This window comes from Ceratotherium simum, chromosome 6 (assembly GCF_057802395.1).
Source record: "Ceratotherium simum simum isolate JZ-2026a chromosome 6, ASM5780239v1, whole genome shotgun sequence".
NCBI lineage: Eukaryota > Metazoa > Chordata > Mammalia > Perissodactyla > Rhinocerotidae > Ceratotherium > Ceratotherium simum.
Genome location: NC_141905.1, coordinates 58424384 through 58449073, shown reverse-complemented (window position 1 = coordinate 58449073; position 24690 = coordinate 58424384). Strand labels below are relative to the sequence as shown.

Below are 24690 nucleotides of genomic sequence, written 5' to 3'. Positions count from 1 at the left end.
TCTCACTACAACTCTGGTTGACTTTGGATTTCTAATAGGACTTTTGGAAAGGTTGTGGTGGCTGCAGGGGAAGAAAGATGAGGTTTGTGTTCCCTTTTAACACAGATCTCCTGTCTTCTGGGGACTTAGAGCTGGCAGTGGGTCATCTGTACAGACTGAGCTTCCTGGAGGAGGATTCCCAGAGTTGGTGAGAATCTGAAGCAGTGAGATAGAGCAAGCTGTTCCCTGCCTCTGTGTTGGCAGCAACAGAACCAGCAGGGTCCAGGGCTCTATGCTTCTGACCCTTGGCTCTCCCTAGGGGAGGTGGGCCCTGTGCTTGGCTCTGGGTGGAGCCTATTGGAGATGTGGGACTGATCTCTCTTTTCTTGGGCATTAAGAAGCCCTGTCCAACTTGGTGGTGTCGGAACTTGAGTCCTGCTTTTCAGCAAGGAGGCCTCAGGAGCACACATTTCTGAATCTGCCTAATGGCAGTCCCTAGGCAAGAGAACAGTGGGCCAAGGCTCAGCTAATGCTCATGTGCCCTGTGCCCCCAGCAGGGTGGCAGCACTGGAAGCATCGGGTACCCTGGCCACTCTCTACCCTGTGGCTTTCAGCAGGCACCTCGTGCCCAAGCTTGCTGAGGAGCTGTGCATAGGTATGTGTCTCTGATCTTCTGTGGCCCACCCCTTCCAGGGAGGCTTGGGGACCTTCATGCTTGCCATCACACAGTGAAACCTTGTCTCCTGGGTTGCTTTTAGGGGAGTCGGATTTGGCCAGAGGGGATGGGCCCACCAAATGCTCCCGGCACCTGTGCTGTCTCCAAGCCTTGTCAGCTGTATCAACACATCCCAGCATTGTCAAGGAGACTCTGCCTCTACTGCTGCAGCATCTCTGCCAGATGAACAAAGGTAACTACCAGGAATAATCATCAAGGAGCTGGGCTAAATGGGGAGCTGTAGTCAAGTTTGGAGTTGATGCCTCTAAGGCAATGGTTCCAATGGTGGCTATACATAAGAGTCACATGGGAACTTTTAAAATAAAATACTAATGCCTGGGCTTCACTGAGTCCAACTAAATCAATCTCTGAGGAGGGATGGGACTTGGGCAACAGTAAGAGTGCCCAGATGATTTTAATGTGGACCCAGACTTGAAAAGCACCACTCTAAGGCCATACTACTCAAAATGCCGTTCATCAATCAGCAGCATGGGCATCATCTGGGAGCTTGTTAGAAGTGCAGAATATCAGGCCCCACTGATCAGAATCTGCATTTTAACAGGAACTCCAGGTAACTCATACACACTCTCTAGTTTGAGAAGCACTGCTCCAAGGCTTAAGTGACAGCACCTGTTGCTACTACTAACCTATGCATGCTCACTCACCATGGCCCTCACTGATTTCCTAAGCTCCCTGCTTTGCACTGCCCAGCTCTTGTGGTAGAGCCAGTCGACACTGGGTGATCTACTGTTATGCAGTAGAAAGAACACTGAACTTGGAGTGTGGCCCGGGTTTGATTCCTGGACTTTGCACTTACTGTGACCCTGGAAAAACCACTGGTAGTTTCATTGAGCCCCCACATCCTCCTCTATACAGTGGGGGAAGTGATACTTTTAGGGTTATGAAAAATGAGATGCATGTAAATGCTTCTGTTGCAGAGCCCGGCACAGAGCAGGTCTCCGCTGCGAAGTCTGAATAGATGAAAAAACATCCAAGAGAAAAAAATGACTTGGCTCTTTATTAAGACACTCTTGGTCTCTTTAGTCACTCATCTTTGATTGTTCTTCCCATCTGCTCTAACTGAAATACCTGGAAGTGCTTTTGAGAAAACCTTACAGAGAAACTTTCTCACCACACAGGGAATATGGCTGCAGGACCAAGTGAAATTATTGCTATCTGTCAGAGCCTCCAGCAGGTGGCAGAAAAATGCCAGCTGGACCCTGAGAGCTGCTGGTATTTCCATCAGACAGCTATACCTTGCCTGCTTGCCTTGGCTGTGCAGGCTTCCATGCCAGGTAACTTTTTCCACCTCCCCTCCTACCCCTCCTCTGGATTCTGGCCTTCCATTAGTGTTGAACAGCACTGCCACCCTCAGGGTACCGCTGGTATTGCATTTGGTACCATCAGAGGCTTATTTTGAATCCTTTGTCCCCAAAGTGAGATTTCACTTTAAGCAAAGGGTACCAACCTGACCAGTGGCAGGAACCAAAATCCACTACTGTTAGCAACGCTTAAAAGGATGCACACCTTTTTTCCCTTTAATTTCTATGTAATTAATTTAGTTAGAATTAGGCTCTGGACTCAAGAGCCTAATTCTAGCTGGGTTTCATCTTCAACTCTACCACTTGCTAACTTAGGTGAAGATATTTAGCCTTTCTAAGCCTCTTTCCTCACTTGTAAAGGGGAGATAAAGACAAATATCTATATCACAGGGCTGTTGGTAAGGATTAAATAAGATAATTCATAGTGCGAGGCAACACAGTACGTAATAAGTAGCTCAACATATGGTAGCTGCTATAATAATAAGGACTCATGAAGATAAATCTATGTTATCTTCAGGTTTTTGAAAAGACTAACATAACTATTTCTGATGTTAAGAACATTCATCTTAGCTAGCCTTATTTTCCACTGTTGCCCAGTCTAAGGACTGTACAGAGTTCTCGAGAGCTCTCGGTGGCCCACGTTTGACCACTCCTGCTTCTGGTGCCTTGCTGGTTCTCAAGGCTACAGCACTACTAGGGGACAGGTTAGGAACTGCTACTGTTGTGTCAAGATGACAAGACCTAATCATCTGAACCATAGTGATGGCCTTGTGATTCTGTGTGTTTTGATTTTGCAGAGGAGCACTCAGTTCTAAGAAAAGTGCTGTTGGAGGATGAGGTCTTGGCTGCCATGGTGTCTGTCATTAGCACTGCCACCACCCAGTTGAGCCCTGAGTGAGTATAATCATGGATGTGGCCTGATCGCAGGGAAGATAGCAGTCTTGGGAAGAAGCAGCAGAGAGCTGCCTTCTGAGCTGTCCTTTTACCCAGAATGAAATGTGGAGGCAGTTATTCATTTTGTAAGTTCTGCTGGCAAAATAAGAAGGGAGGAAGGGGCTTTTAGCACCATGGACTGTGGGGGTGGGTGAACCATGGATTAATGTAGCTGCAGATGTGCATAAGAATCACCTGTGGAGCATTTTTAAACTATACATTGAGTTCTCTCTAGATTGTAAGCTCCAGAATAGGGATTTCTTCGGTCTGGTTCACAGCTGTATCACCAGGGCCTAGAATGGGAATGGTTCCTGGCATATAATATGTGCTGAATTAATATTTGTTGAACGTGTGATCATGCTCAGGCCCACTGACTCAGTGACTCTAATGGGAACCCCAGGGCTGCTTTAGAACCCTGGCTCCTTGGTGATACCTAGTGCTCTACCCTCAGCTTAGCTGCCCAGAGTGTCGCCCACATTGTGCCCCTCTTCTTGGATGGCAACATCTCCTTTCTGCCTGAAAACAGCTTCCCTTGCAGATTCCAGCCATTTCAGGTGAGGGTCTGATGGATCAGATGGGGAAGAATCCTGGGACTTCTGTCCTTCAAATTTTTAGGGCTAATCTGGGATGGGTATTGGGGCAGACAAGCCTACTGCTGGCAGGACAGGCTTGATAGGGTTCTTCTTCCTTTATAGGATGGCTCCTCAGGGCAGAGGCGGCTGGTTGCACTGCTTATGGCCTTTGTCTGCTCCCTGCCTCGAAATGTAAGTGGGCACATTTGGGGAGTACCCTAGTTTAACCCTGACAAAGGGAGGTGGATCCCAGGTGACTTCTGGGCTGAAATTTGTCACAGCCTAAGCTGTTCTTCTACTTTCCACACTGGAGAATTTAGTTCTCATCCATTCTGGCCCCTGCTGCCACTTTCTACTAGGTATCTCTCGGAGTTCAAGTGTTCTCTGGGTTCATTACATAGCCAGGTTTTCTGTAGGTGGAAATCCCTCAGCTGAACCAACTCATGCGGGAGCTTTTAGAGCTGAGCTGCTGCCACAGCTGCCCCTTCTCTTCCACCGCCGCTGCCAAGTGCTTTGCAGGACTCCTCAACAAGCACCCTGCAGGTACTGGAATGAGGCTGTGGGTCGGAGCCTCCCTGAATCAACTGCTGATGAAATCTTCAAGTTCAGTCCTCATTCTCTTTAAAAAGGAGCTTGCTGTTAATATAATAGGGCTTCCCAAGGGACAGCTCTTGGGACAAGAGTCAAGACCAGAGCTAGGCAAAGCATTACAGGACATAAGATAAGGGGGTGCAAGCAGAGTGCTCTATCTGGTTCTGTCATCCTACTCCCTACAGGGAGCTAATAGGGATAATTTTTATTAGAAGTAGACAACTCTTTTCGAATGCCAGCACGCCTACATTACCAGAATACCAGGCTCTCACACTGGTGTCTAGAGCTGAGTGGGCAGAGTCCACAGCCAAAATGATACTGTTCTTTTCTAACAGCTTCTCAGGGAGCTCTACATTTAAATGATTTACATCCTTCGTTGTTAAAGGAAAAACGTAGCCTTTGCATCAGCATTTCCTCCCTCCTTTTTAGGGGAACAGCTGGATGAATTCTTACAGTTGGCTTTGGACAAAGTGGAAGCTGGGCTGGGCTCTGGGCGCTGTCGTAGTCAGGCCTTTACACTGCTTCTCTGGGTAAGGAGTTGAAATGGATTCTGGTTAGACAGAGTTATGTCTGGTTAAATAAAATTTCTCCATTTGACCTTAAACTGTAAGCATACTTCTCTGGGCTCTGGAGTTTGACTGTCATGCCCTAACTGTTCTCTTTCTCTGATTACAGGTAACAAAGGCCCTACTGCTCAGATATCACCCTCTCAGCTCCTGCCTTACAGAGCAGGTAAGTCCCTTCTGGAGACAGGAGAACATAGGATCTGAACAGGAATGTCCCTGTTGATCCTATTCCTCCTAGAAACAACTGCCATCCTCTTCTTGGGTATTTAAGATTCTTCTCCTCTGATGTACCTCAAGGGCTCTCTTTTCTCCAGCTCATGGGCCTCCTGAGTGATCCAGAACTAGGCCCAGCAGCAGCTGATGGCTTCTCTCTGCTCATGTCTGACTGCACTGATGTGTTGACTCGTGCCGGCCATGCTGAAGTGAGGATCATGTTCCGCCAGCGGTTCTTCACGGATAATGTGCCTGCTTTGGTCCAGGGCTTCCATGCTGCTCCCCAAGGTAAGGAGAGTCTAAAAGGCCCCAAAACATAGACTTGTCCTTTGCTCAGACCACATTCTCTAAAATCATTCAGGACCTCAGTGCTTCTTTAGAGCTGTAGTGTGGGCTATACCTAAAGGGCTAAGTTTCCAGATTCTTGTCCCACTCTTTTCCTTTGATGGGCATATCTTGTTTATGCTGAGCTTAAGGGGCTTTTTTTTTTTTTTTTTTTTAAACTGCTTTGTAGGCTGATTACCCAGCTTCGTCAGAGATTGGAGTTGAATTCTCAAGCTGTATGTCTGAGCAGTTTCTCCTTGAGCTTTTCCATTTTTTACAGATGTGAAGCCAAATTACCTGAAGGCTCTGTCTCATGTACTTAACAGGCTGCCTAAGCCTGTGCTCTTGCCAGAGCTGCCCACGGTAAGCCTCACGGTCAGAGCCTCTAAGGGACCAAGCCATTGTCCCCAGCTGGGGCTAGAAAGGGGAGGGGGAGGAGGACCAGGCTCATCACCTATGTGGTCATCCCCACCTTTCCTGTGGCCCCTTAGCTGCTTTCCTTGCTGCTGGAGGCCCTGTCCTGCCCCGACTCTGTGGTACAGCTCTCCACCCTCAGCTGCCTTCAGCCTCTTCTACTGGAAGCACCCCAAGTCATGAGTCTTCACGTTGACACCCTCGTCACCAAGTTCCTGAACCTCAGCTCTAGCCCTTCCATGGTGCGTTGAGCCCCAGCAACTCTTTTGCACCTACGTCTCTCCTTCATGGGTCTCCCCTAATCTTATGGTTGTGTTCCAGGCTGTCCGGATTGCTGCCCTGCAGTGTATGCACGCTCTCACTCGCCTGCCCACCCCTGTGGTGAGTACCTCAGATGTTCTTCTCCAGCCTGGAAACTTCTTAGAAGAGCCAGAGAAGTACCTTTTTGCCTTAGTCAAGCGGGACTGGCCACCCTGCTGTGTGACTGAGGTATGAACTGCAAGGTTGCCTTGGTTGAGCAAGGCTAAGATTAACTCTTCTAACTCCACAGCTGCTGCCGTACAAACCACAGGTGATCCGGGCCTTAGCCAAACCCCTGGATGACAAGAAGAGACTGGTGCGCAAGGAAGCAGTGTCAGCCAGGGGAGAATGGTGAGTTTCTAGGTCACGGGGAGGGATGGGATTGAAATGAGCCTCACCACTAATGCTGCCAACATTCTTTTTGCCTACAGGTTTCTGCTGGGGAGCCCTGGCAGCTGAGCCCTCAGTCCTGGCCTAGACTGTTCTGACAGTCTAACCTGGAATTACTAACTATCAAGCCATCTTTGCCTAAGGCAGGGAGACCACTGACCTTTGACTGCTTTTCCCACGGACACGGCACAAGTGCTGGGCCTCTGTTGCATGGCTGTACAAGAAACATAGGAGTCCTATGAATGAACACTCTAATGAATTTGTGAAGTAACGGAGTGTGAGACCGCTTGTGTTTGAAGAAAGATCTTGGTCTTGGGGCTCTTCCATTTCTATATCAGAAAAAGGGAGATATGCTGCTGAGGGGTGAGTGCCAATAAGTGTGGCCCTGAGGACCAGGGATGGTGGATGTGTGTACCTGCTGGAGAATAAAGATTTCTTTTGGTAATGAACTTTTCAGACATTTTCCCCTCCCCACTTATGCCTCAGTAGCACATAACCAGAAGCGCCACTGCATACGCTAGAACGGTAATGCTAGAGATTGGCCAAGAATTCTTCAGGGCATCCAATCCCTTCAAGTAGGGCATAGGTGGCATAACCAGAACACCTACTCGCTGGGCCTTGACCCTGACTTTCCCCTTCCCTGCCCTAAAGGTGAAGAATGAGAAGGTACATATCTTTAAAAATCAAATACCTTTATTTTTGCTCCCTTCAGCAGCATGTGAGAAGTGGCAGTGACCTCAGCAGTAAGCCTGGTATCTTTGCCCTGTTGAGAAGCCAGGATCTCAGCTCTACCATTCAGGTGTTTTCTCAGACAGCAAGTGGAAGAGATGGTGGCCAACCCCAGTGCTGTAACCTGGAGGAGGGTGGGGGTCAGCACCTGGCAAGGTTGCTAGCTGCCTAATCTCCAGGCTGGGGCTGGAGCTTCTGTTTGCCTGAGTCAAGGGACATCAGTCCTAGGATTTTCCCACATGGTGCCTTGCTTCTGCAGTGGCCAGGAGACTGGTCCTTGAGTTGTCCCTGCATGGTACCCTAAGGCAGGCCCACTGGCTCTTTTTGCTCAAGGATTCCAAGAAGCTACCCTTGGAGGCCCTTGAGACAACACAGGAAGCAGGGTGATGCTCACGTTGTGGCTGACATAATCCAGCTCACACGGCCATCACAGAGGTTGAGTGAGCGGTCACCCAGGGAGGGGGGTCCCAGCTCATGCCATTCCCATGGGGCAGGTGACTGGAAGGTAACAGCACCCGAGTAAGCCAATGCCTACAAGAGAAGATAGAAACGTCTCTGAGTTCCAAGAGTTCTTGGTCTTCCTTCCTAACCCTCCTTCCTCAGCAAGGATACATCAAGATATCCTGAAGCTACCTTGGCATTAATCACAAGGGTGACAAAAGTTCTAATTATTTTGTCCAATAAATGTGCCCTCTGGGGCTGGCCCCGTGGCATAGTGGTTAAGTGCGCACGCTCTGCTGCTGGCAGCCCCGGTTCAGGTCCTGGGCGCGTACCGATGCACCGCTTGTCAAGCCATGCTGTGGCGGCATCCCACCTAAAGGGCCAGTCTTCCTCAGCAAAAAGAGGAGGATTGGCAAAAAGAGGAGGATTGGCAAAAAGAGGAGGATTGGCATGGATGTTAGCTCAGGGCTGATCTTATCTTACACACACACACTCACACTCACACTCACTCACTCACTCTGTGCCCTCTGGTGCTGGAAGGCCTGTAGAGGTTTCGAGCTAAATTTCTAAGGGGCCACTGCAAGCACAGTGACAGGCAAGAATGTAATGAGGGTGGGAAAGGGAGGCAGCAGGTACTTAAGGTCACCTACTTAGTACTGCCGCAGTAGTTGCAATTTGAAAAACGATTTACCCTTGTCTCTTGGGCTAAGGGAGCTAGCTTCATTTATTGTCTGAGGACCTCTGTCACAAATAGATTACTTCAATCCCACAAATTACTGGCTTGAACTCCAGACTGCCATACAAATGAGAGGTGACTGGTAGACACCATACCCTACCTGGAGGTCCCTTCTTAAGAACAGCTTTCCCAGGATTCTATTGTAGTCATCTGTAGGCCTCATCTGCTACTTAAACCTCACAGCTTTGGCCTTAAGCCCCTTTGGCTCAAATGAGCAATGATCTCTATTCCTAGAGTCTAGATCTGCGCTGTCCAATATAGTAGCCACTAGCCACATGTGCCCATTTAAATCAGGAAATTTAAATAATTGGTGCATTAGCCACATTTCAAGTGCTCAGTAGCCACATGTGGCTAGTGGCTAATGTCTTAGCATCGGTCTAGAACATTTTTCTCATCACAGAGAGTTCTATTGCACAGCACTGGTTTAGATGTTTTACTTTACCTTCCTGTGTCCACACCCAGGAATACTTTCCAGTTGTCCAAGCAGCCATAGTTGTAATGATTCCTAAAAACCTAGAGCCAAGAAAAACATGTTTCTACAAATGCCTTTTACATAATCCCCTTCTAATTTTCAAGCCTAAATTGGCTAAGCTAAAGCTCAGCTAGGCAAGTTCTGGCCTTTTATGATGCCTGCCCTAGTTGGCTCTGACCATGCCCTCTGCTCACAGGATGGCAGATTCAATTACCCTCCCACCCCTCCACCCCAAGCCCTCAGCCTTACTCACTCTGCCCTTGGCCTGCAGCCGACGTCTCTCCTTCTTGTTGATGTGCCTTTCGATACTAGTCTCACCTCGACTGATGAGAACAGCGTGCCATACAGTTAGGGCACCCAGGGCAAGTGCCACGGAACTAAGAAAAGAGGGGCAAAGATTGGTGGGTAGCTTAAAGGGGGCTGGAGGCTACGAGTGGGTCTGAAATTGAGCTGAGCAATGATGACTGGCTAGGGACCTCTCTGCCTAAATCTTCCTTACTCCTAGCCTACACATCCTAGATGAACTTTTACTTCGCTGTATCTATAAAAAGCATCAACATGGGCTAAAAATAAATTTTTTGGAAAGGAGGGTGCGGAAAGAAGCCTGTACTACTAATCACAGTGAGAGACAGCAGAGGGTAGTAACAGTACCAGGTGTTAGAAGGGATGGCAGGAAACTCAGATCCCAGCTCTACCACTCCTCGCCATGCATCATGCCACATCACTTCACCCTGCTACTGGTCGGTTTTCCTCATCTATAAAATGCAGTCACCTATCCTTTACGTAGGAAATTAACTTACCTTGGCACATAACACACACTCAATGCCTGTATCCTTAGCATTCCCTGCCCTAAAATGCTGAAGAAAATTAAGTGCTGACTCTTTGCCAATGTAAATCAGACTAAGAATAGCAGCAGTTGACACAGGGATGGGTTCCTGTCTGCATGTAGGCACCTAAAAAGGTTTCTCTGAAGCTGCCCCTCCCTTAAAGTCAAAAATGAAAGTTAGATACCTGCACAGGAACCAGAGGTAGACAAGACACTTGTGAGTCACCCTTTCTCGGAAGGAGAAGGTGGGTGGTGGGGTCTGGTGATAAGTCTAGAAAAAGAAAACAGCAAAGTCTAGCTCATTGGCTCTGCTGGTCTCCACCAGAGCCCCCAGCACCTTCAGGCAGGGAAGTGATCCAAGCCCAGGATGAGAAAATAGGGGGTTAAGCCACAGAGGAGTCAGGGCAGCAGCCAGATGGGTGGACCAAGCCTGGTTGCATCATCATGTGGACAAACACTGGGCAGAGTGGGTCTGGACAAGATGGCAAAGCACAGGAGCCGACCCTGGGCCTCTCAATCTGACAACACAAATGGGGCTCCAGGGGAAGCCACTCCACTCCCGAGCTAGAACTCTCTCACTGTGTGGCTGCAATCCCCAGCGAGGACCAGACCCACAACCGAATGGAATGACTAGAGGGGGGAGAACTGTGAGCTCCACTAAGGACCAAAAGGGCAGCAGAGGTATAATTATGAGCCCAAGATCTGCTCAGAATAAAGTTATAAAAGGCCAGAGGAGAAGGGACAATCCTGATGTGGATGAAGACAGACCAGGAGCGAAGGATGATAGACTGGCCCAGCCTGATCTCTGTCCCCTGGAACCCCATTACACAGACTAACATAGACTCCTTGCTGCTCAGGCCATCACCAAGGCAGAGTCCTTGCTCAGCCCAAAGCAGGTGATAATGGGATAGAGAGCCAAAAACCAGGGACTTCAGCTTGCCCCCAGGCCACTTAGTCTGCCCACAGCAGACAGACTCCCACAACACCCCTGGATCCAGTCTCTTGTGGCCCCTCAGCCAGACTCCACAACTCAACTAGCAGGTGGGCCCAGTTGCCTCAGCAATTCTATACCCCCTGGCCTGAGCAGCAGGAGGCAGTGGGGTGGGGACGGCCCACCTGGTTGGCAACCGCCTGTGGTTTGTTCTTGTCGAGCTGTTTCATTTTCTAAGGGGATGGAAAATAGTGCTGGTTACACTCTCAGGCCTCTAGGATGCGGGTGCTACCAGCCCCATTCCTCACGGACAGATGCCACGTCCCAAAGTTCTCTCTACTGAGCTGCCCTGCTCCTCACTATGGGCTCACCTCAATGGCAGCATAAGCCTCCCGGAAGAGGTCCCAACTTCCATAGCTGCAGTAGACACAGCCCAGAGTCATGAAAAAGCAGAAAGAGAAGAAGTACCGATGGTTATAGTGGCCCACGCAGTTGTTTAGCCAGGCTGGTGGAGGAAGGATTAAGGACAAGATCAAACACACAACTTCAGGGGGTGACAAGCCTCTCTGGTTCATCCTTGCTTCATGATGACATCATCCAAGCCCAGGGCTTCTAGTCACCAAGAACTATTTTCCAAAGGCAGGAAAATATGGGACTTTCCAGAGGCTGAGGTGAAAGTGTTAAAGCGTTTCAGAGCCCTCACAAGTCCCACCAGGAAATCATGAAAAACTGAAATCCTTCAGTAAAATGAACCTGCCAGTATTTCAGCCTAGCTGGACTTAACCAGACATCTGGATGGGACAGGAAAAGGGGACCAATGGTTTTATCTGGTACACCCAGCAGACAACCACTGAAGCCCAAATATCTCTTTCCATCCAACATGTGTCAGCATGACAGTCTACAAAAGAAAGAGCTGTTAGAATAGATGCCCTCCTCCAAGAAGATCCGTCCCAAAGAGCCTGTAAGCCTCCTGCTTCCCCCAGGAGATGGTCAGCCCCCACAACTCCTCTTCCACTAACTTCTCGTGAGCCCAGTATTTTCTGTAGGGTGATGCTAAAAGTCTTAGGTTGGTGGCCCTTAACCCTGTGCAGTGCTCTGGAGCTAAAGAAGGAGGCCTCAGGCAAAAGAAACAATAAAAGGATACGGCAGTGATGATCCATCTTCAGCACACACCTGTGAGGGAGGGACACACGCTCTGTTACGGTGGCCAAGGTTCTTGAGATGTCAGTGCCAATCCTTTCCTACAAGGACCAGCATCCTGCTGAGGTGGAAAAGGCACAGACTTTGAAGACAGCCAGGCCTTGCTTCAAACCCTGCTTCACTGGCTATATGATATTGAACAAGGTAACTCATCTCTCTGAACCTCAGTTTCCACAAGTGGTGATAATGCCTAACTCTCAGGACCAGGTGTCACATTGCTTGGCACAAGACAGGGGCTTCATGAATGTCTTATCAAATTCCAGGTCTAGGTTTTGCCTAGGACTACAGCAAAAAGGCCACAGCTGGCGTTCCCAGAGAGCAAAGCCAAGACCCACCTGTTACAGATGCTGCAGTGGTGTGTTCGGGCTGGCTTGGGGTAAATGCACTTTTTACAGATGGAGACTGTTGCGATATCATTCCTGCCCTGTGCAAAGGGAGAAAAGCATCATGACAAGTACCATCATGTGGCAGCACCAGTTCTGTACCTCAAAGGTTACCAAGGCACTCTCCCTCCCCACTCTTGGAACTGGCTCCCACAGCCTGCAGCTCTCTCCCTCCTCCATGCCCCAGGTGACCCACCTGGGGTGGGTATCCAGGTGGAGTAGTGATGGCCTGGTAGTAATGGAAGACGATGAGGATCAGATTCCAGTGACTATAGAAGAAATGCCAGCAGAGTCGGGGCACTGAGTAGGTTCGGAGGATGAGGGGCAAGACACATAGGTAGGCAATGGCCACGATGGAGCTGGTCAGCACGATCACCAGCACCACGAACACCTGCCAACACCAGTGAGGTCAGGTAGATGCAGAGAGAGAGCTTGCCAACACCCAGAGTAGACTCAGGAATTTCCCGGGGTGGGGGGAGGCTGGCCTCCAAAGCCTGGTGTGGGTCCATCACACACATGTTCCTCTGCTACCCCAAAATATCCCTTTTCCTGCTCCTTGGGCATCACTCACCACCCCACACCAGCGGATCACGTTGTCCACCAGCCAGTAGATGGGCTCAAAGGCAGCATCGACAGCAGTGTCAGTGCCCCCAAAGGAGTTGTAGAGCAGGGAGCGCAGGCAGACCTTGCCATAGCGCCAGCGCTGTACCAGGCCCCGGAGCAGAGGTGGGCAGCGGCGCCTGTAGCCCAGGAGCAGAAGCAGGCGCAGGCAGAGGCGGGCAGGGCCCAGCAGCAGGCTCCGCTGGCCCCGCATGGCTCCTAGGAGAGCACATTGTTGTGAGGGGCCAGCCTGGGTCCTGTCCCTCCCTACCCCACCAGTGGGGAGGCCCAGAACACCAGCTTAGAAACAAAGACCTAAGGCTGAGGCCTAGCTGGGCCAGTCACCAGCTGTGGGAAGTAGAAAAGTCACTTCTCTACAGAATGTGTGATGCCAGTGTCCCAATCACGTTACAGGGGGTAGGGTCTGGAGGTTCTGAGCCTGCAGAAATCCTACTTACATTCCACCACGTGGTTGCACAGGAAATCCAAGATGATGCACACCTAGAGTAAAGGGCCACAGTAAAGGGGTGAGGGAGGCAGGCGGCTCCAAGCCAAAGCACAAAGCAGGGTCAGACCATTGGGTGGAGCACAGCCAATGTGCACAAAGCTGCCCACTGCATCTCTATGGGCATGGCCACTGCAGCAGAAGTTTCCCAGGGTCTCTTGTCCGCCCTGCCCCATCAACCTACCTCCTAACAATTGCTCTTCACCATGGAACAGCCAGTAGGGGAGTGAGGGCACAGCATGTGGACTCTGCACCTAGATCTTCCTGGTGCTTTCTGACTCTTGGCAAAAGACACTCAGCCTTCCTACTCCCTCTGAGCTGACGTTACAGGCCACCAGACCCAACCTGGTAGCACGAGAGTCCCTGAATCCTGTCAGGACAGCTCAGCTACCCCTTGCATGATATAAGATGCTTTGCTTCCAATTCCAGGCCCAGCCCCAGCCCAAGGACACAGAAGCCAAGACAACTTCAGGTATTCAGAGCAGAAAAACACCACAGGCAGGCAACCACTGGCAGTGGGAGGGGCATCCATGCTGGTGGCTCCTAAGACCACAGGGCCTGTCCTCTCTGTGATGAGTCTCCCCTGCCTTGTTCTAGTTGGACACTCAAGAGCCTTCTCTGCGGTTGCTGCCCTTGGCCCCAAGCTTCCCAACCAGTCTTCTCGGCTCTTTAGCCCTCTGCACAGCTGCTCTGCAAGCGCCTTCATCTCCTCTATGTGGTCTCTATCTCATCCAACAGCCGTGCAAGGTCACCTGCCCACAAGACACAGATTCCTTCGATGATAGTCTCATCAATTCCGCAGATTAAAGTCCTTACAAGGAAAGAAATTAACCAGTTTTCCCCTAGGGCTACTTTGTCCTCAGCAACTCCCCTGACTTATTTAACAGGCAGCTTGAAACCCAGCAGAAACTGGAGGAGGCTGCTCCACTGTAGGGACAGTTTCAATTCAGTCACTGGAGCAAAGTATTCTCCTTGCACCTGGCTCATCCCCACAAGAGGCCTTTCAAAGAAAACATTTAATCACCTCCTTCCACAAGGTCTGTAACGACTTAACGCAAAATGAAATTCGGCAGACAAGGCCAGCACAGAAACAGAAGAAAGACAATTTAGTAGGGATCTACTCTCTGCACAAGGATAAAGAAACTGGCCATTCCCATCACCTCCTAAGAGCTAAGAGAATTAAGGGGCAGCGTAGAAAAGAGAAAAAGGAAAAGCTCAAACTTCCTACTTCCTTTGAGTTGGACTCCTATTCTTTGGAACCATGGTTTGGCTGGAACCTTGAATTTTCAAAATAGTATACAGCCACAATCAAATATAAGAGTGGGACAAAACATTTTACCCCACAACCATTCCAAGTGACCTGGATTGCCCACACCACTGTTTATTCCCTTACTATGGCTAATGGAGAGTTTCCTATTTGCAATAGCTTGCAAATAAGATGCATTCCTCATCTGTAATAAACATGAATTAAATACCATCTCTCCTTTCTACCAAAAAAATCTTTCTTCTCAGACTCTCCACTTTTCAGAATGTTCTCAACCACCTCCAGAATTCCTAAGCTCTACAGGAAATGCCTGCCTCAAGGACTTGACTTACTAACTCTCATCTGCCCCGTAACTTGACTGCTTAGGGTTCAGTTCTGCCTTTAAGTAGTTCTGTGACCTTGGGCAAATCTCCGAACTCTACTGAGACTCAATTTCTTTGTGTTCCCATTCAATGAAGGGGTAGGATTAAATGCTAAGGTCCCTTCCAGCTCCACCCCTTTACGATTCTAGACACACACTTGGTAAGGTATAAATGAAATGTTTATAAAGTGCTTAGCACAATACCTGGACCATGGAAGTACTCAATAAAGACTTGCTGAAGGAATAACCTGGAGGGATGCTGAAGTGGAAAAGAAAGGCTGGCCAGATGTCTATCTGTCCTACAAATAACAAGGGCATGCCTGCCAATGTGATTACAGTAAACAAGTGTCTGTTGCTATCATGTTTCATGATCAACAGAGAGACAGAGAAACCATTGCTAGAATCATAGACTTAAGGTTAGATAGCATTTTAGAAACAAGTCCAACCAGAAATCAACCCAAATATGTAAACAGAAAGCTTGTAGATGCAGAGCTACATATCAGATTTGAGCGAACAAAGTCTGAAGCCAAGCTCCCCATCATTTTAGCTAGTGGGATTTGGGGGGTATGGGATGCCAGGGAAGAGATATGTAGTCCATGGGGCCACAACCGAACGTAGGGAGTTTTCATCTCAGGAAACTGAGGTAAAGGAGAACTCAAAAAAATTATGTGTGGGAGGTGGTCTTGTCCCATCCGTCTCCCCGTCTCCCCATCTCCCCCGCCGCTGATCTCAGGGGGAAGGGAGGAAACAAAGCAAAGCACATCTTTACCCCAAGCACAAGTCTTGAGCACTATTGATCACAGGCCATAGTAACATCCCCACCAGATTAGAGGGGACTGCAGGCCACAGCACTCCCCTCTTCCCAAGGCTCTAAGTCACCAACTGTTTCCCAAGGGGAATCTGGATGAGGGGGAGCGGGTGTTGCACAGGGAGGGACAGATTCCAAAGCCACTAAAAGAGAAAACTGAGATGAAAGTCGTGGCCAATCGCATCTGGACAAAGAAGCTGCTCTCAGGATGTTCGCAGTCTCAAGCAGCAGAGGTCAATCATCAACAAGAGTAGCAATTTTATTCATGTGCAGACTTCCCTTCTGGACTAATGCTAGGAAGAGAAAAAGTTAAGGATGGGCCCACACTAGACCTCCGCTTGAGAGGATCCGACTGCAAGATCGGCAGCTGCAATTACAAAAACCGGGAAAAGGTTTTCTCAATGAGGGTGGCGTGGTCAAAGTGCGATGGATTGGACGTTAAAAAACTCGGATTCCAGTTGGGGCTCTACTTTGAACTATCTTCGAGACAGTGGACAAGTCAAATCCTAGCCCTGGATCTGAGTTTCCTAATCTGTGAAATGGGCGAGTTGGGTTGCTGACCTCCTCCCAGCTTCGCGCGTTACGGGTGCCCGGAAGGTACGCTCCACCCAGCTGAAACAGGGCACGGCCGTGCAGGGCGGGGCGAGGAGAGAGCAGGAACCCGGGCTCACGAGACGGCCCCGGAACAGGGCCCGACCCTAGAAAAAGGGACAGGACTGGGGAGCAAAAGCCGCGGCTTGGCTCTTACCTGCCGACTCCCCAGTCAGCCAAATCGAACCCCGCAGCCTCCGCCGCCGCTCACGGCCACCCCCTCCAGCTCTGCGCCCTGGCCCGGCTCGGCTCAAAGAGTCCAAGCATGGCCTGCCACCCACAGCGCCAGTCCGCAGACCCGGACCCGCCGCCAGCCCATTCTCGACAACAGGCGCAAGCGCAAGCGCAGGCGCTCCGGAGCTCCGCCCCCGGGCTCGTCCCGGGCCACGTGGGAAATGGAGTCTACCCCCTGAGGGGGGGAGGGCCCCCCCGTCCCGGAGAGCACGTGATGAATCGCACCAATTGGCACGCTTCTTACTGCGGAACTGCAACTGGATTTTGGCCAATGAGAAGCCGCCTTGGTTTGCCTCCGGTGTCGGGGTAGTGGCAATCATGGCGCCACCCGTGAGGTACTGCATCCCCGGTAAGTGAGCGGTGCCCACAGCGAATCCTGGATAGGCACAGAGGTGGGAAGGCTGGACGGCCAGCATCTCCTGGGGCCCCGTGGCTGATGCAGCGCTTTTTCTTCAGGCGAACGTCTGTGTAACTTGGAGGAGGGCAGTCCGGGCAGCGGCACTTACACCCGGCACGGCTACATCTTTTCGTCGCTTGCTGGCTGCCTGACGAAGAGCAGCGAGAACGGCGCGGTAAAGGGGGCGGCATCCCATCTCCGTCCCTGCCTTTCTTTTAGGCCGCCTTGGATTTCGCGGCCCTAGCCAGGGGCGCCGCGGGCGCGTCTTTAGTGCTCAGCGGCAGAACGAGCTGGTTTCTGAGTGTCTTCCGCTGTAGTCCCCGCTGCCGGGCGCCTAGCCACCTGACACTTGTGTTAGTCTCACTTGGTTGTGTCGCTGACACTCAGGGAAGGAAGTAGGGGAAGAGCAGAGGCGAGCTCAGCCCTGCAGTGAGCTGAATTCTGTCCGAATGTCGCCTACTCTCCGGCCTCATCTCGCTTCACTGTCCCCGCCTCGCTCTCTGCGATCTAGTCATAACGGGCTTCTGTCAGTGTCGCTAATGCGCCAGGCTTTCTCCTGCCACAGAGCCTCTGTACACACACCGTCTGTCTGGAACGTGCTCCTTTCCTCCTTAGCCTACTTAAGTCCTGCCTATCCTTCACGTAGCCCCTCTGGTATCACTTTCTTAGAGAAGCCTCCTAGACCCGCTAGTTGAGGAGAGGAGTTTTGTTTTTTGTTTGTTGCTTGTTTTGTTAAACACTCACGAAGAATTGTATTTCTTTCCTTTCAAGCATTTATAGTTAAACACTCAGTTAAATGTTGTCCGCTAGACTCTTTCCCTACTATAAGTTCTATGAAAGCAGGCCTCACCACCAAACCTTCAGCGCCTAGCACAAAATAAATGCTCAATAAATGTTTGTTGAATGCATGAGTAATACTATCTTCCCTAGTTCCAGAGACTGATCCAGGATTAACTCATGATCAGATAAGCAGTCTTCGAAGTGACAGGTAGCATAGTAGAAAGAGGAGTCAGAATTAGAAGCTTAGCCACTGGCTAACTAGACCTCGATTCTGCTTTAGGTAAGAAACTTAAACTCTCTGGCTTTAGATTCTTCCTCATCTGTAAAACGAGAGGCTTTTTATTCAGTCAATTTTGGGAATGTCCTTAACAATCGTGAGTTTATTTCACAGATATAGATATCGGTTGATGTGCCAAGCACAGTGCTGACCTCTAGGGATATGGTAATGAGCCAAATACACATGATCTCTGCTATGAAGGCTCACAAACACAAATGTTAACAAATAAATGCTCAAATGAATGTATGGTTACAAATGTGATGACTGCTTTGAAAGAATATTATAGGGTACCATGTTCTCATATACTAGGCACACTTACCTAGTCATCGAAAGTGACATTTAACCTGAATCTAAAAGGTAAATAAGAGTTGGGTGGGTGGGGAGAGCTCAGTCCTGGCAGAAATAACAGGTTGAACAGAGATCCTGAGATGGGAAGAAATTTAGTGAGTTGGTGAAACTGAAAGAAGGCGGGGAGGGCTGAAGCATAGTGAACAAGGGAAAGATTAATAAAAGAGGAGATTCCAAATATCTTGTCTTACACCAGCACACAATACCATGCTCAAAGAGAAAACTCCACAAGTATTCCTTTAAAATAGAAGTAAACAGGGCCTCCCCTGTGCCTTAGTAGTTAAGTGCGGGCGCTCCACTACTGGCGGCCCGGGTTCGGATCCTGGGCGTGCACCGACGCACTGCTTCTCCAGCCATGCTGAGGCCGCGTCCCACATACAGCAACTAGAAGGATGTGCAGCTATGACCTACAACTATCTACTGGGGCTTTGGGGGAAAAATAAATAAACAAATAAAAAAAAATTTAAAATAGAAATAAACAAGTATTATTGTTTATTATATAAACACTATTATATAACATTTATTTGGAAATTCCAGCCTGTACAATAAAATGCAAGGCAGAAAGAAGTGGTATAACTTTGGAGGAAAGAGTCAAATTATCCATGATTACAGACCCTATGGTTGTATACCAAGAAATTCTAAGAAAATCACCAAGATACTTATTAGAACTAATTGGAAATGGTTAGATTATGTCTTCTAGCAGCATTCTTCCTGTGGCTCCTTGGCCCTCCTATTTCCTAAATTTCTAAGGCTTTCTGTTCTGGGCTACAAATGCACCTGTAGTCCCCCTGCCCTTGTGACCTCAACTGTGAACCAAGGCATTCCTGTGTTACTCTCAAACCACAGATAGCTTTACCCAAGGCTTAGCCAGGATACTCATGTTTTATTGTTCTCTCTGTAGCTTCCTGTCGTGTCTGTGATGAGAGAAACAGAGTCCCAGTTACTGCCCGATGTGGGGGCTATTGTAACCTGTAAGGTAAGTTGGTCCTAACCTCCCTGCTTAGGACACCCGTCCAATGCTGAAATCATGATCATTATAGAACTGCACTGTCCAATATGGTAGCCACTAGCCACATATGGCCATTTGAATTTAAATAAATTAAAATTAAGAATTTATTTCCTCAGTTTCACTAGCCACATTTCAAATGCTCAATAGCCACAGGTGATTAGAGGCTGCCATATTGGTCAGCACAGAACATTTCTGTCATCACAGAAAGTTTTACTGGGCTGTGGTGGTCTAGAGATTTCTAGATAATGATTAATCCAGGCAAGTTCCGGCATGCATAGTTCTTTCACAGAGCTGGTTCTCTGAGTATATAGTTTTACCTGTGTCTGGGGAACAGGGGCACCAAAGAGTGATAAGGAGGCCTATTTTTAAACATCTAAAGTGAGACCTTTTTCTGCAGAGAAGCAAAAGACTTTAAACTCTAGCATTCTTGTTTAAAGTCTTTTAGGGAGGGTATTTCAGGGGAAGTACAAATTAATCAGTACTGTAATACATCAGTACTCCCTGCCCATCCCTACCCTCTGTCAGGTTAAATTAACGTGTAGCTGTTAGTTTCTCTGTATAAATTGTTCCAGTGAAAATCTATGTCTTGGGGCCGGCTCCGTGGCTTAGCGGTTAAGTGTGTGCGCTCTGATGCTGGCGGCCCGGGTTCGGATCCCGGGCACGCCCCAAGGCACCACTTCTCCGTCCAACGCGAGGCCGAGTCCCATGTACAGCAACTAGAAGGATGTGAACCTATGACATACAACTATCTACTGGGGCTTTGGGGGGAAAAAAATGAATAAATAAAATCTTTAAAAAAAAAAAGAAAATCTATGTCTTATTCTGAAAATAACTGGAGAGGCAGTGATCAAAATATTATGCAGCAGCTGAAATGTAGCCTTAAATTCCATCCACTATACAGGCCTCTTAGTAAGATCTATTATAAAGGTCTAGATTTGCTGTAATGCCCTATGTCTATTTATGTTTGACTTTTGTGTTTTTCAAAATCTATACCATATTCTTTCATTTGATTCTCACAGTAACTCTCTTAGGTGGCCAGAGTGGCTCTTATTCCACTTTACATATATCACTTATGCAGGGAGAAGTAGGAGTTAACTTGTCTTAAATTCTATATTTAGCAGGGTTGCTTGGACTAAAATCCTAGTAATTCCCAGTTTATTGCTGCCTCCTTGAGCTGACAACTGCTAATACTCTAATGCTGATCTTTTCTCTATTCCACAGGTCTCTAGCATCAATTCGCGCTTTGCCAAAGTACACATCCTATATGTGGGGTCCACACCACTTAAGAACTCTTTTCGAGGAACTATCCGGTAAGAAGTATTCTTGTCTTCATATTTGCCTCAGCACCTGGAATGAGATTAGGATAGGACAGGAGACTGGAACCTTTAGGAACAACTACAATTCCTACTTCTGCCTACTTCTCTTCTCTTTGTGCTTTGATTCTCCCCAGGTAGTACCCAAAGAAAATGTTATAGTATATGAGTTAGGATAAAAGGAAAATATTAATGAGATAGGGCTTTAAAATAAAACAAAAAGAACTGAGCTAAGCTGGAGATTATCAGAGCAGGGATGATTCATAGCAAACAAAGTAGAAGGCATGTTAGGAAGTACTTTCCTTTCTTGAATTTAATATATATTAAACCCAAGGATTGTAAAACCCAAGAATTATAGTGGGTGAAATGGTAGATTTTTTCCCCTGGGGGTTCTTTGAGAAGGGACAAACAGTTCTGGTGAGCTAGATAATTTAACTTCTGAGGTCTTTTCCACCCTCAGGATTCTATGCGGTTCTATAGTGCTTCTGATCAAGCTTTCCTAAAGCAGCAAAGTTCCTTATCCTTTCCTGCCAAATCGCTTTTCTCTGGTCAGAGGTTTTGATACTGCTGCTCTGTGTGATCCAAGAAGAGGAAATGTGGTTTTCTGTTCTGGGTGAGGACTGGAGATGCTTCTCCGCCCTGCTCCTCTGGGTAGCAGCTGGGTCCTGATTATGACTTGTTCTCTCCACTCGTATAGCTTTTGTCTACTAGGAGTCTGCAGGATAGTTCTTTCTCAGAGCTGATTAATCTTTCTGTTAATTCTTTTTTATAGCAAAGAAGATGTCCGAGCTACTGAAAAAGACAAGGTTGTTGGTTGGTTCTTTTTTCTTCATGGCTTTGGGAATCTCAATCCTTTTAAGTTATTCCAATGAATTTCAAAGTTCTGTGGGAATGTGGAGTCTAAGGAAGTTTAAGGTGTTCCTTACTGGAAAGTATGGAATTCACCTCACTGTCCCTTTCTTCTGCATAAAATTTGTCTTCACTCTGTTAACCAGAAGGGGGCTAGTCTACTCCTTGCCCTTGAAGCCAGGTATTTGTTCACTGCTGTTCCCTCTGACTCACTCTAGATCCTTTCAGAGCCACCTATAGTACCTTTTGTCCAAGTCAGATTCCTGATCAGGTTACTGAATTCAAAATCTTTCATTTATATGATGATGCTGTAGAAACAATAAAAGTTGTTGATTGACTAAAGTAATGTTGACTTCTACCCTCTGGGATTAGAAAGTAGACTGGCTCTACCAGAGGGGTTAATAGTTTCATGTAGACCTGACTGAGAGCTTTCACTTAACATTCCTGTTCTTTCCTTACAGGTTGAGATTTATAAGAGTTTCCGCCCAGGTGACATTGTCTTGGCCAAAGTGGTATCCTTTATTCCCGGTAGTCTTGTGGTCTTTTGTCAATTATAAATGAAAATATAGAAACAACTCAAGTGGCTGTGGGAGGGGAAGACTTAGAATCCTTCATTTTCCTTCACCAATGTTATGCGACTAGATCTCCCTAGGTGACGCACAGTCCAACTACCTCCTGACCACTGCCGAAAATGAGCTGGGGGTGGTGGTGGCCCACAGTGAATCAGGTGAGTTGGTCCATGCTTCCACATGCTTACCTTTCTCTAGGAGCTATGGTTTGGGATTAATCCTTTGTTTTTCCTCATTTCCCTTGTTTTTTTAATTATCTAGGAAACAATATGTATGTGGATACTGCTGAGATTAGAATGATTCTCCTTATATAAATCTAAGGAAAAGTGGGACTCACTCCATAAGTTAGTAGAATAAACAAGGTTTTTTCTGTATGAGGTGAGGTTCACTAGGTAGCTTTGTGACACTTCAGTTCATACCTAGCTGAAAAGAGAAAGGTCTTAGGCAAATATTTGGGGTCCCAGCTCCAACACCAACTTTTCCCTTTCAGGTGTCCAGATGGTTCCCATCAGCTGGTGTGAGATGCAGTGCCCTAAGACTCACACGAAAGAATTCCGGAAAGTGGCCCGAGTACAGCCCGAATTCCTGCAGACCTAAGAAGCCACATTTTACCCCAGGGAGGGGGGTAAGCTGTTTCCAAGAGTATATGTATGAAGGTAACGTCAAGATGCTATTATCTTTATTCAGACACCTGGAGTCGACCAACAACCACCTCTGGAAAAATCTGCCAGAAACTTACTCTGTAGGGGGAACATTTTTCTTGTGAACCTTGCAGTGGATTTCATTCTCTTGAGCGATAAATTTCTCTTTTGGAGGCACCAGCTAACGAAGTGTATAATGTTGGAAATAGCCTATTCCTTCTGACAGTCTTATAAATACATAATTTTTGCTGTTGACAAAATATTTTTACTAAAAGGATTTTATGGCTTCTGTTGTCCTGAGTAGGGAAAGGAATCTAAATGGTGTCATGACATTTAGAGCAGGGGTTTGCCTGGTGGCACCCGTTACCTGACATGTGTCAAGTGCTTGCTTGCTCTGGACAAAGCCTAATCTCCAGTCTTTTTTGTATCTCTCATGTTCTGTTTTAAGTACTTCTGCTTATTGAGTAACTTACTATGTGCCAGGCACTGCGTCAAGCACTTTATATACATTCCCTCATTTAGAGGGATTATGGTTTAGTGAAAATTATAGGACACAGGTGGTGATTCAGGTAGCTTGCTCTGAAAGTAATTTGGTAAACATAGTATTACTGATACAGTGGGTACTCCAGGAAATGTTTCTTGAATCTGAATTGCAAAGAGGGACAGAGCACTATCGTGTGAGGTGGCCAGGGAAGGATTTGTGACATGAGGTAAAAGGAATTAAAGAACTCAAATAAGTGAAGATATTCAAGGCAGACAGAAGCCTGAGCAAAGTGCAGAAGCAGGAATGAACACATAAGTTTGAGGATGAGGAAGGGATGAGGGTTAAGTATGGGGAGGTTGCAAAGGGAATGGAAGGAAAGATGAATTATGAGATGTCACTTCTTGAGATGTTATTCAAGGAGCCCACATCTTCTCTGTGTAGTGACGGTGGTTGAGGGTGAGCTTTGGAGTCAGCCCTCCTGGGTTTGTATCCTCTAGTTGCCAGCCTTGAGTAGGTTAGGTTTATTTTTTCAATTGAAAATTTTATTGAGATAATTGTAGGTCCACATGCAGTTTTAATAAATGATACAGAGAGATCCCTTGTACACTTTGCCCAGTTTCCCCCAATGGTGATATTTTGCAAAACTATAGTATATGATAAAAATCAGGATGTTGACATTGATACTTGAGCAAGTTATTTTTATTTAAGTCTATTTCCTCATCTGGACTGGTATGACCTCATAGGATTATTGTGAGGAAGAAATGCATAAAAGTGCTCAGTACATGCCAATATTATTGTTACTATTATATATCTGATTGCCTCCTATCAAATATCTACTGAATGCCAAGCCTTATGCTAGACACTTTGATGTAATTTGTTTAATCAGTCCCCTATTGATAACTATTTTAAAACTTCAGATTTTTCTTCTACAGACAATGCTGCAGAGAAGACCTCTATACCATAAATCTTTCATGCGTATGATTCTTTTGCCAAACAGATTTCTAGAAGGGGAATGCTGGGTCAAAGAATATGCACATTTTGAATTTTGGTTAGATTCTCCCTTATTGCCTTGCAGGAAGACGCCACCAACTGATTCTCTCAACAACAGTGTTAGCCATTTTACTATGTTATCTCTGCACTTCACAGTGACCCTGGAAAGTAGCAGTCCTTTCTACATTTTACAGAGAAGTGAACTCAGGCTTAGAAAAATTAACTTGCTCTAAGTCACACAGACATCAAGTGGCAGAGCAGTATTCAAACCCAGGTCTGTCTTACTATAAAGCCCAGGTTCTTTCTCCTATACTATGGTGCCTCTCTTGTCCAAGTATTGAACGGAACCTTGGTCATACAATTAGAAGCTCTCCAAATTGACATTGGTTCATTAATTATGAGTGCTTCATTCATCCAATAAATACATATTGAGCAACTGCTCTGCCCACCACTATTCCAGGAGCTAGGGGGTAAAGCAGTGAAAATGAGAGAATCCTTTCCTTGTGGAGTTCACAGGCTAGTAGAGGAAGAGAGATGATAAGTAAACAATAAATGTTATCATTTCAGACAGTACTAAAAAAAAGTTGTCATAAAGAGCAGCATTTGAAACAACTAGCTAATACCCCTCTGATC

At 47.4% G+C, this 24690-nt stretch overlaps 3 protein-coding genes across 10 annotated transcripts in view; 2 read left to right on the top strand and 1 right to left on the bottom strand.

Annotated features, from left to right (window-relative positions):
- The window catches only part of MMS19 (MMS19 cytosolic iron-sulfur assembly component), a 32953-nt gene extending 26185 nt beyond the window's left edge, over positions 1-6768 (top strand). For 2 of the 3 annotated variants that reach the window (XM_087432370.1, XM_087432368.1), the window contains 16 exons: positions 106-187; positions 534-634; positions 738-887; positions 1834-1989; positions 2814-2910; positions 3401-3503; positions 3645-3713; positions 3938-4064; positions 4542-4642; positions 4788-4844; positions 4993-5179; positions 5496-5578; positions 5707-5871; positions 5951-6010; positions 6180-6280; positions 6361-6768. In XM_087432370.1, the coding sequence (XP_087288496.1) occupies positions 106-187; positions 534-634; positions 738-887; positions 1834-1989; positions 2814-2910; positions 3401-3503; positions 3645-3713; positions 3938-4064; positions 4542-4642; positions 4788-4844; positions 4993-5179; positions 5496-5578; positions 5707-5871; positions 5951-6010; positions 6180-6280; positions 6361-6388 (1667 nt within the window). In that variant the 3' untranslated portion in view covers positions 6389-6768. The remainder of the gene's footprint in view (positions 1-105; positions 188-533; positions 635-737; positions 888-1833; positions 1990-2813; positions 2911-3400; positions 3504-3644; positions 3714-3937; positions 4065-4541; positions 4643-4787; positions 4845-4992; positions 5180-5495; positions 5579-5706; positions 5872-5950; positions 6011-6179; positions 6281-6360) is intronic. The other variant, XM_087432369.1, reaches the window with a different exon arrangement.
- Positions 6769-6994: 226 nt separating this feature from the next.
- ZDHHC16 (zDHHC palmitoyltransferase 16) lies at positions 6995-16501 on the bottom strand. Of its 5 annotated transcripts, none has more exons than XM_087432372.1 (12): positions 16324-16500; positions 12609-12856; positions 12234-12428; positions 11990-12078; positions 11599-11627; positions 10826-10959; positions 10640-10687; positions 9709-9794; positions 8951-9074; positions 8668-8738; positions 7443-7579; positions 6995-7172 (listed from the first exon to the last, which is right to left on the bottom strand). In XM_087432372.1, the coding sequence occupies exons 2-11, from the start codon at positions 12849-12851 to the stop codon at positions 7465-7467; spliced, it is 1134 nt and encodes a 377-aa protein (XP_087288498.1). In that variant the 5' UTR covers positions 12852-12856; positions 16324-16500; the 3' UTR covers positions 6995-7172; positions 7443-7464. The 5 variants fall into 5 exon arrangements, with proteins under 5 accessions (XP_087288498.1, XP_014641104.1, XP_087288499.1 ...); XM_014785618.2 differs by adding an exon at positions 13096-13138 and having other exon boundaries at positions 6995-7579; positions 16324-16461; XM_087432373.1 differs by lacking the exon at positions 7443-7579 and having other exon boundaries at positions 16324-16501.
- Positions 16502-16623: 122 nt separating this feature from the next.
- On the top strand, positions 16624-23748 carry EXOSC1 (exosome component 1). Of its 2 annotated transcripts, XM_004427904.3 has the most exons (8): positions 16624-16749; positions 16857-16972; positions 19104-19178; positions 20433-20521; positions 21297-21330; positions 21835-21885; positions 22016-22100; positions 22433-23748. In XM_004427904.3, exons 1-8 carry the CDS (start codon positions 16719-16721, stop codon positions 22537-22539), a joined length of 588 nt encoding a protein of 195 aa, XP_004427961.1. In that variant the 5' UTR covers positions 16624-16718; the 3' UTR covers positions 22540-23748. The 2 variants fall into 2 exon arrangements, with proteins under 2 accessions (XP_004427961.1, XP_087288503.1); XM_087432377.1 differs by lacking the exon at positions 16624-16749 and having other exon boundaries at positions 16908-16972; positions 21297-21337.
- Positions 23749-24690: the final 942 nt, after the last annotated feature.

Excerpts from the sequence above, each read along its gene's own strand:
- ZDHHC16 (XM_014785619.2), bottom strand. The coding sequence starts at position 12,851 with ATGCGGGGCCAGCGGAGCCTGCTGCTGGGCCCTGCCCGCCTCTGCCTG. Across the intron at positions 11,628-11,989 it reads CACTGCAGCATCTGTAACAG|GTGTGTGCTGAAGATGGATC; the intron begins GTGGGTCTTGGC and ends CCTCCCTCACAG. Across the intron at positions 8,739-8,950 it reads GGCTGCAGGCCAAGGGCAGA|GTTTTTAGGAATCATTACAA; the intron begins GTGAGTAAGGCT and ends TCTTGGCTCTAG.
- EXOSC1 (XM_004427904.3), top strand. The coding sequence starts at position 16,719 with ATGGCGCCACCCGTGAGGTACTGCATCCCCG. Across the intron at positions 19,179-20,432 it reads GGGCTATTGTAACCTGTAAG|GTCTCTAGCATCAATTCGCG; the intron begins GTAAGTTGGTCC and ends TCTATTCCACAG. Across the intron at positions 21,886-22,015 it reads ACATTGTCTTGGCCAAAGTG|ATCTCCCTAGGTGACGCACA; the intron begins GTATCCTTTATT and ends TTATGCGACTAG.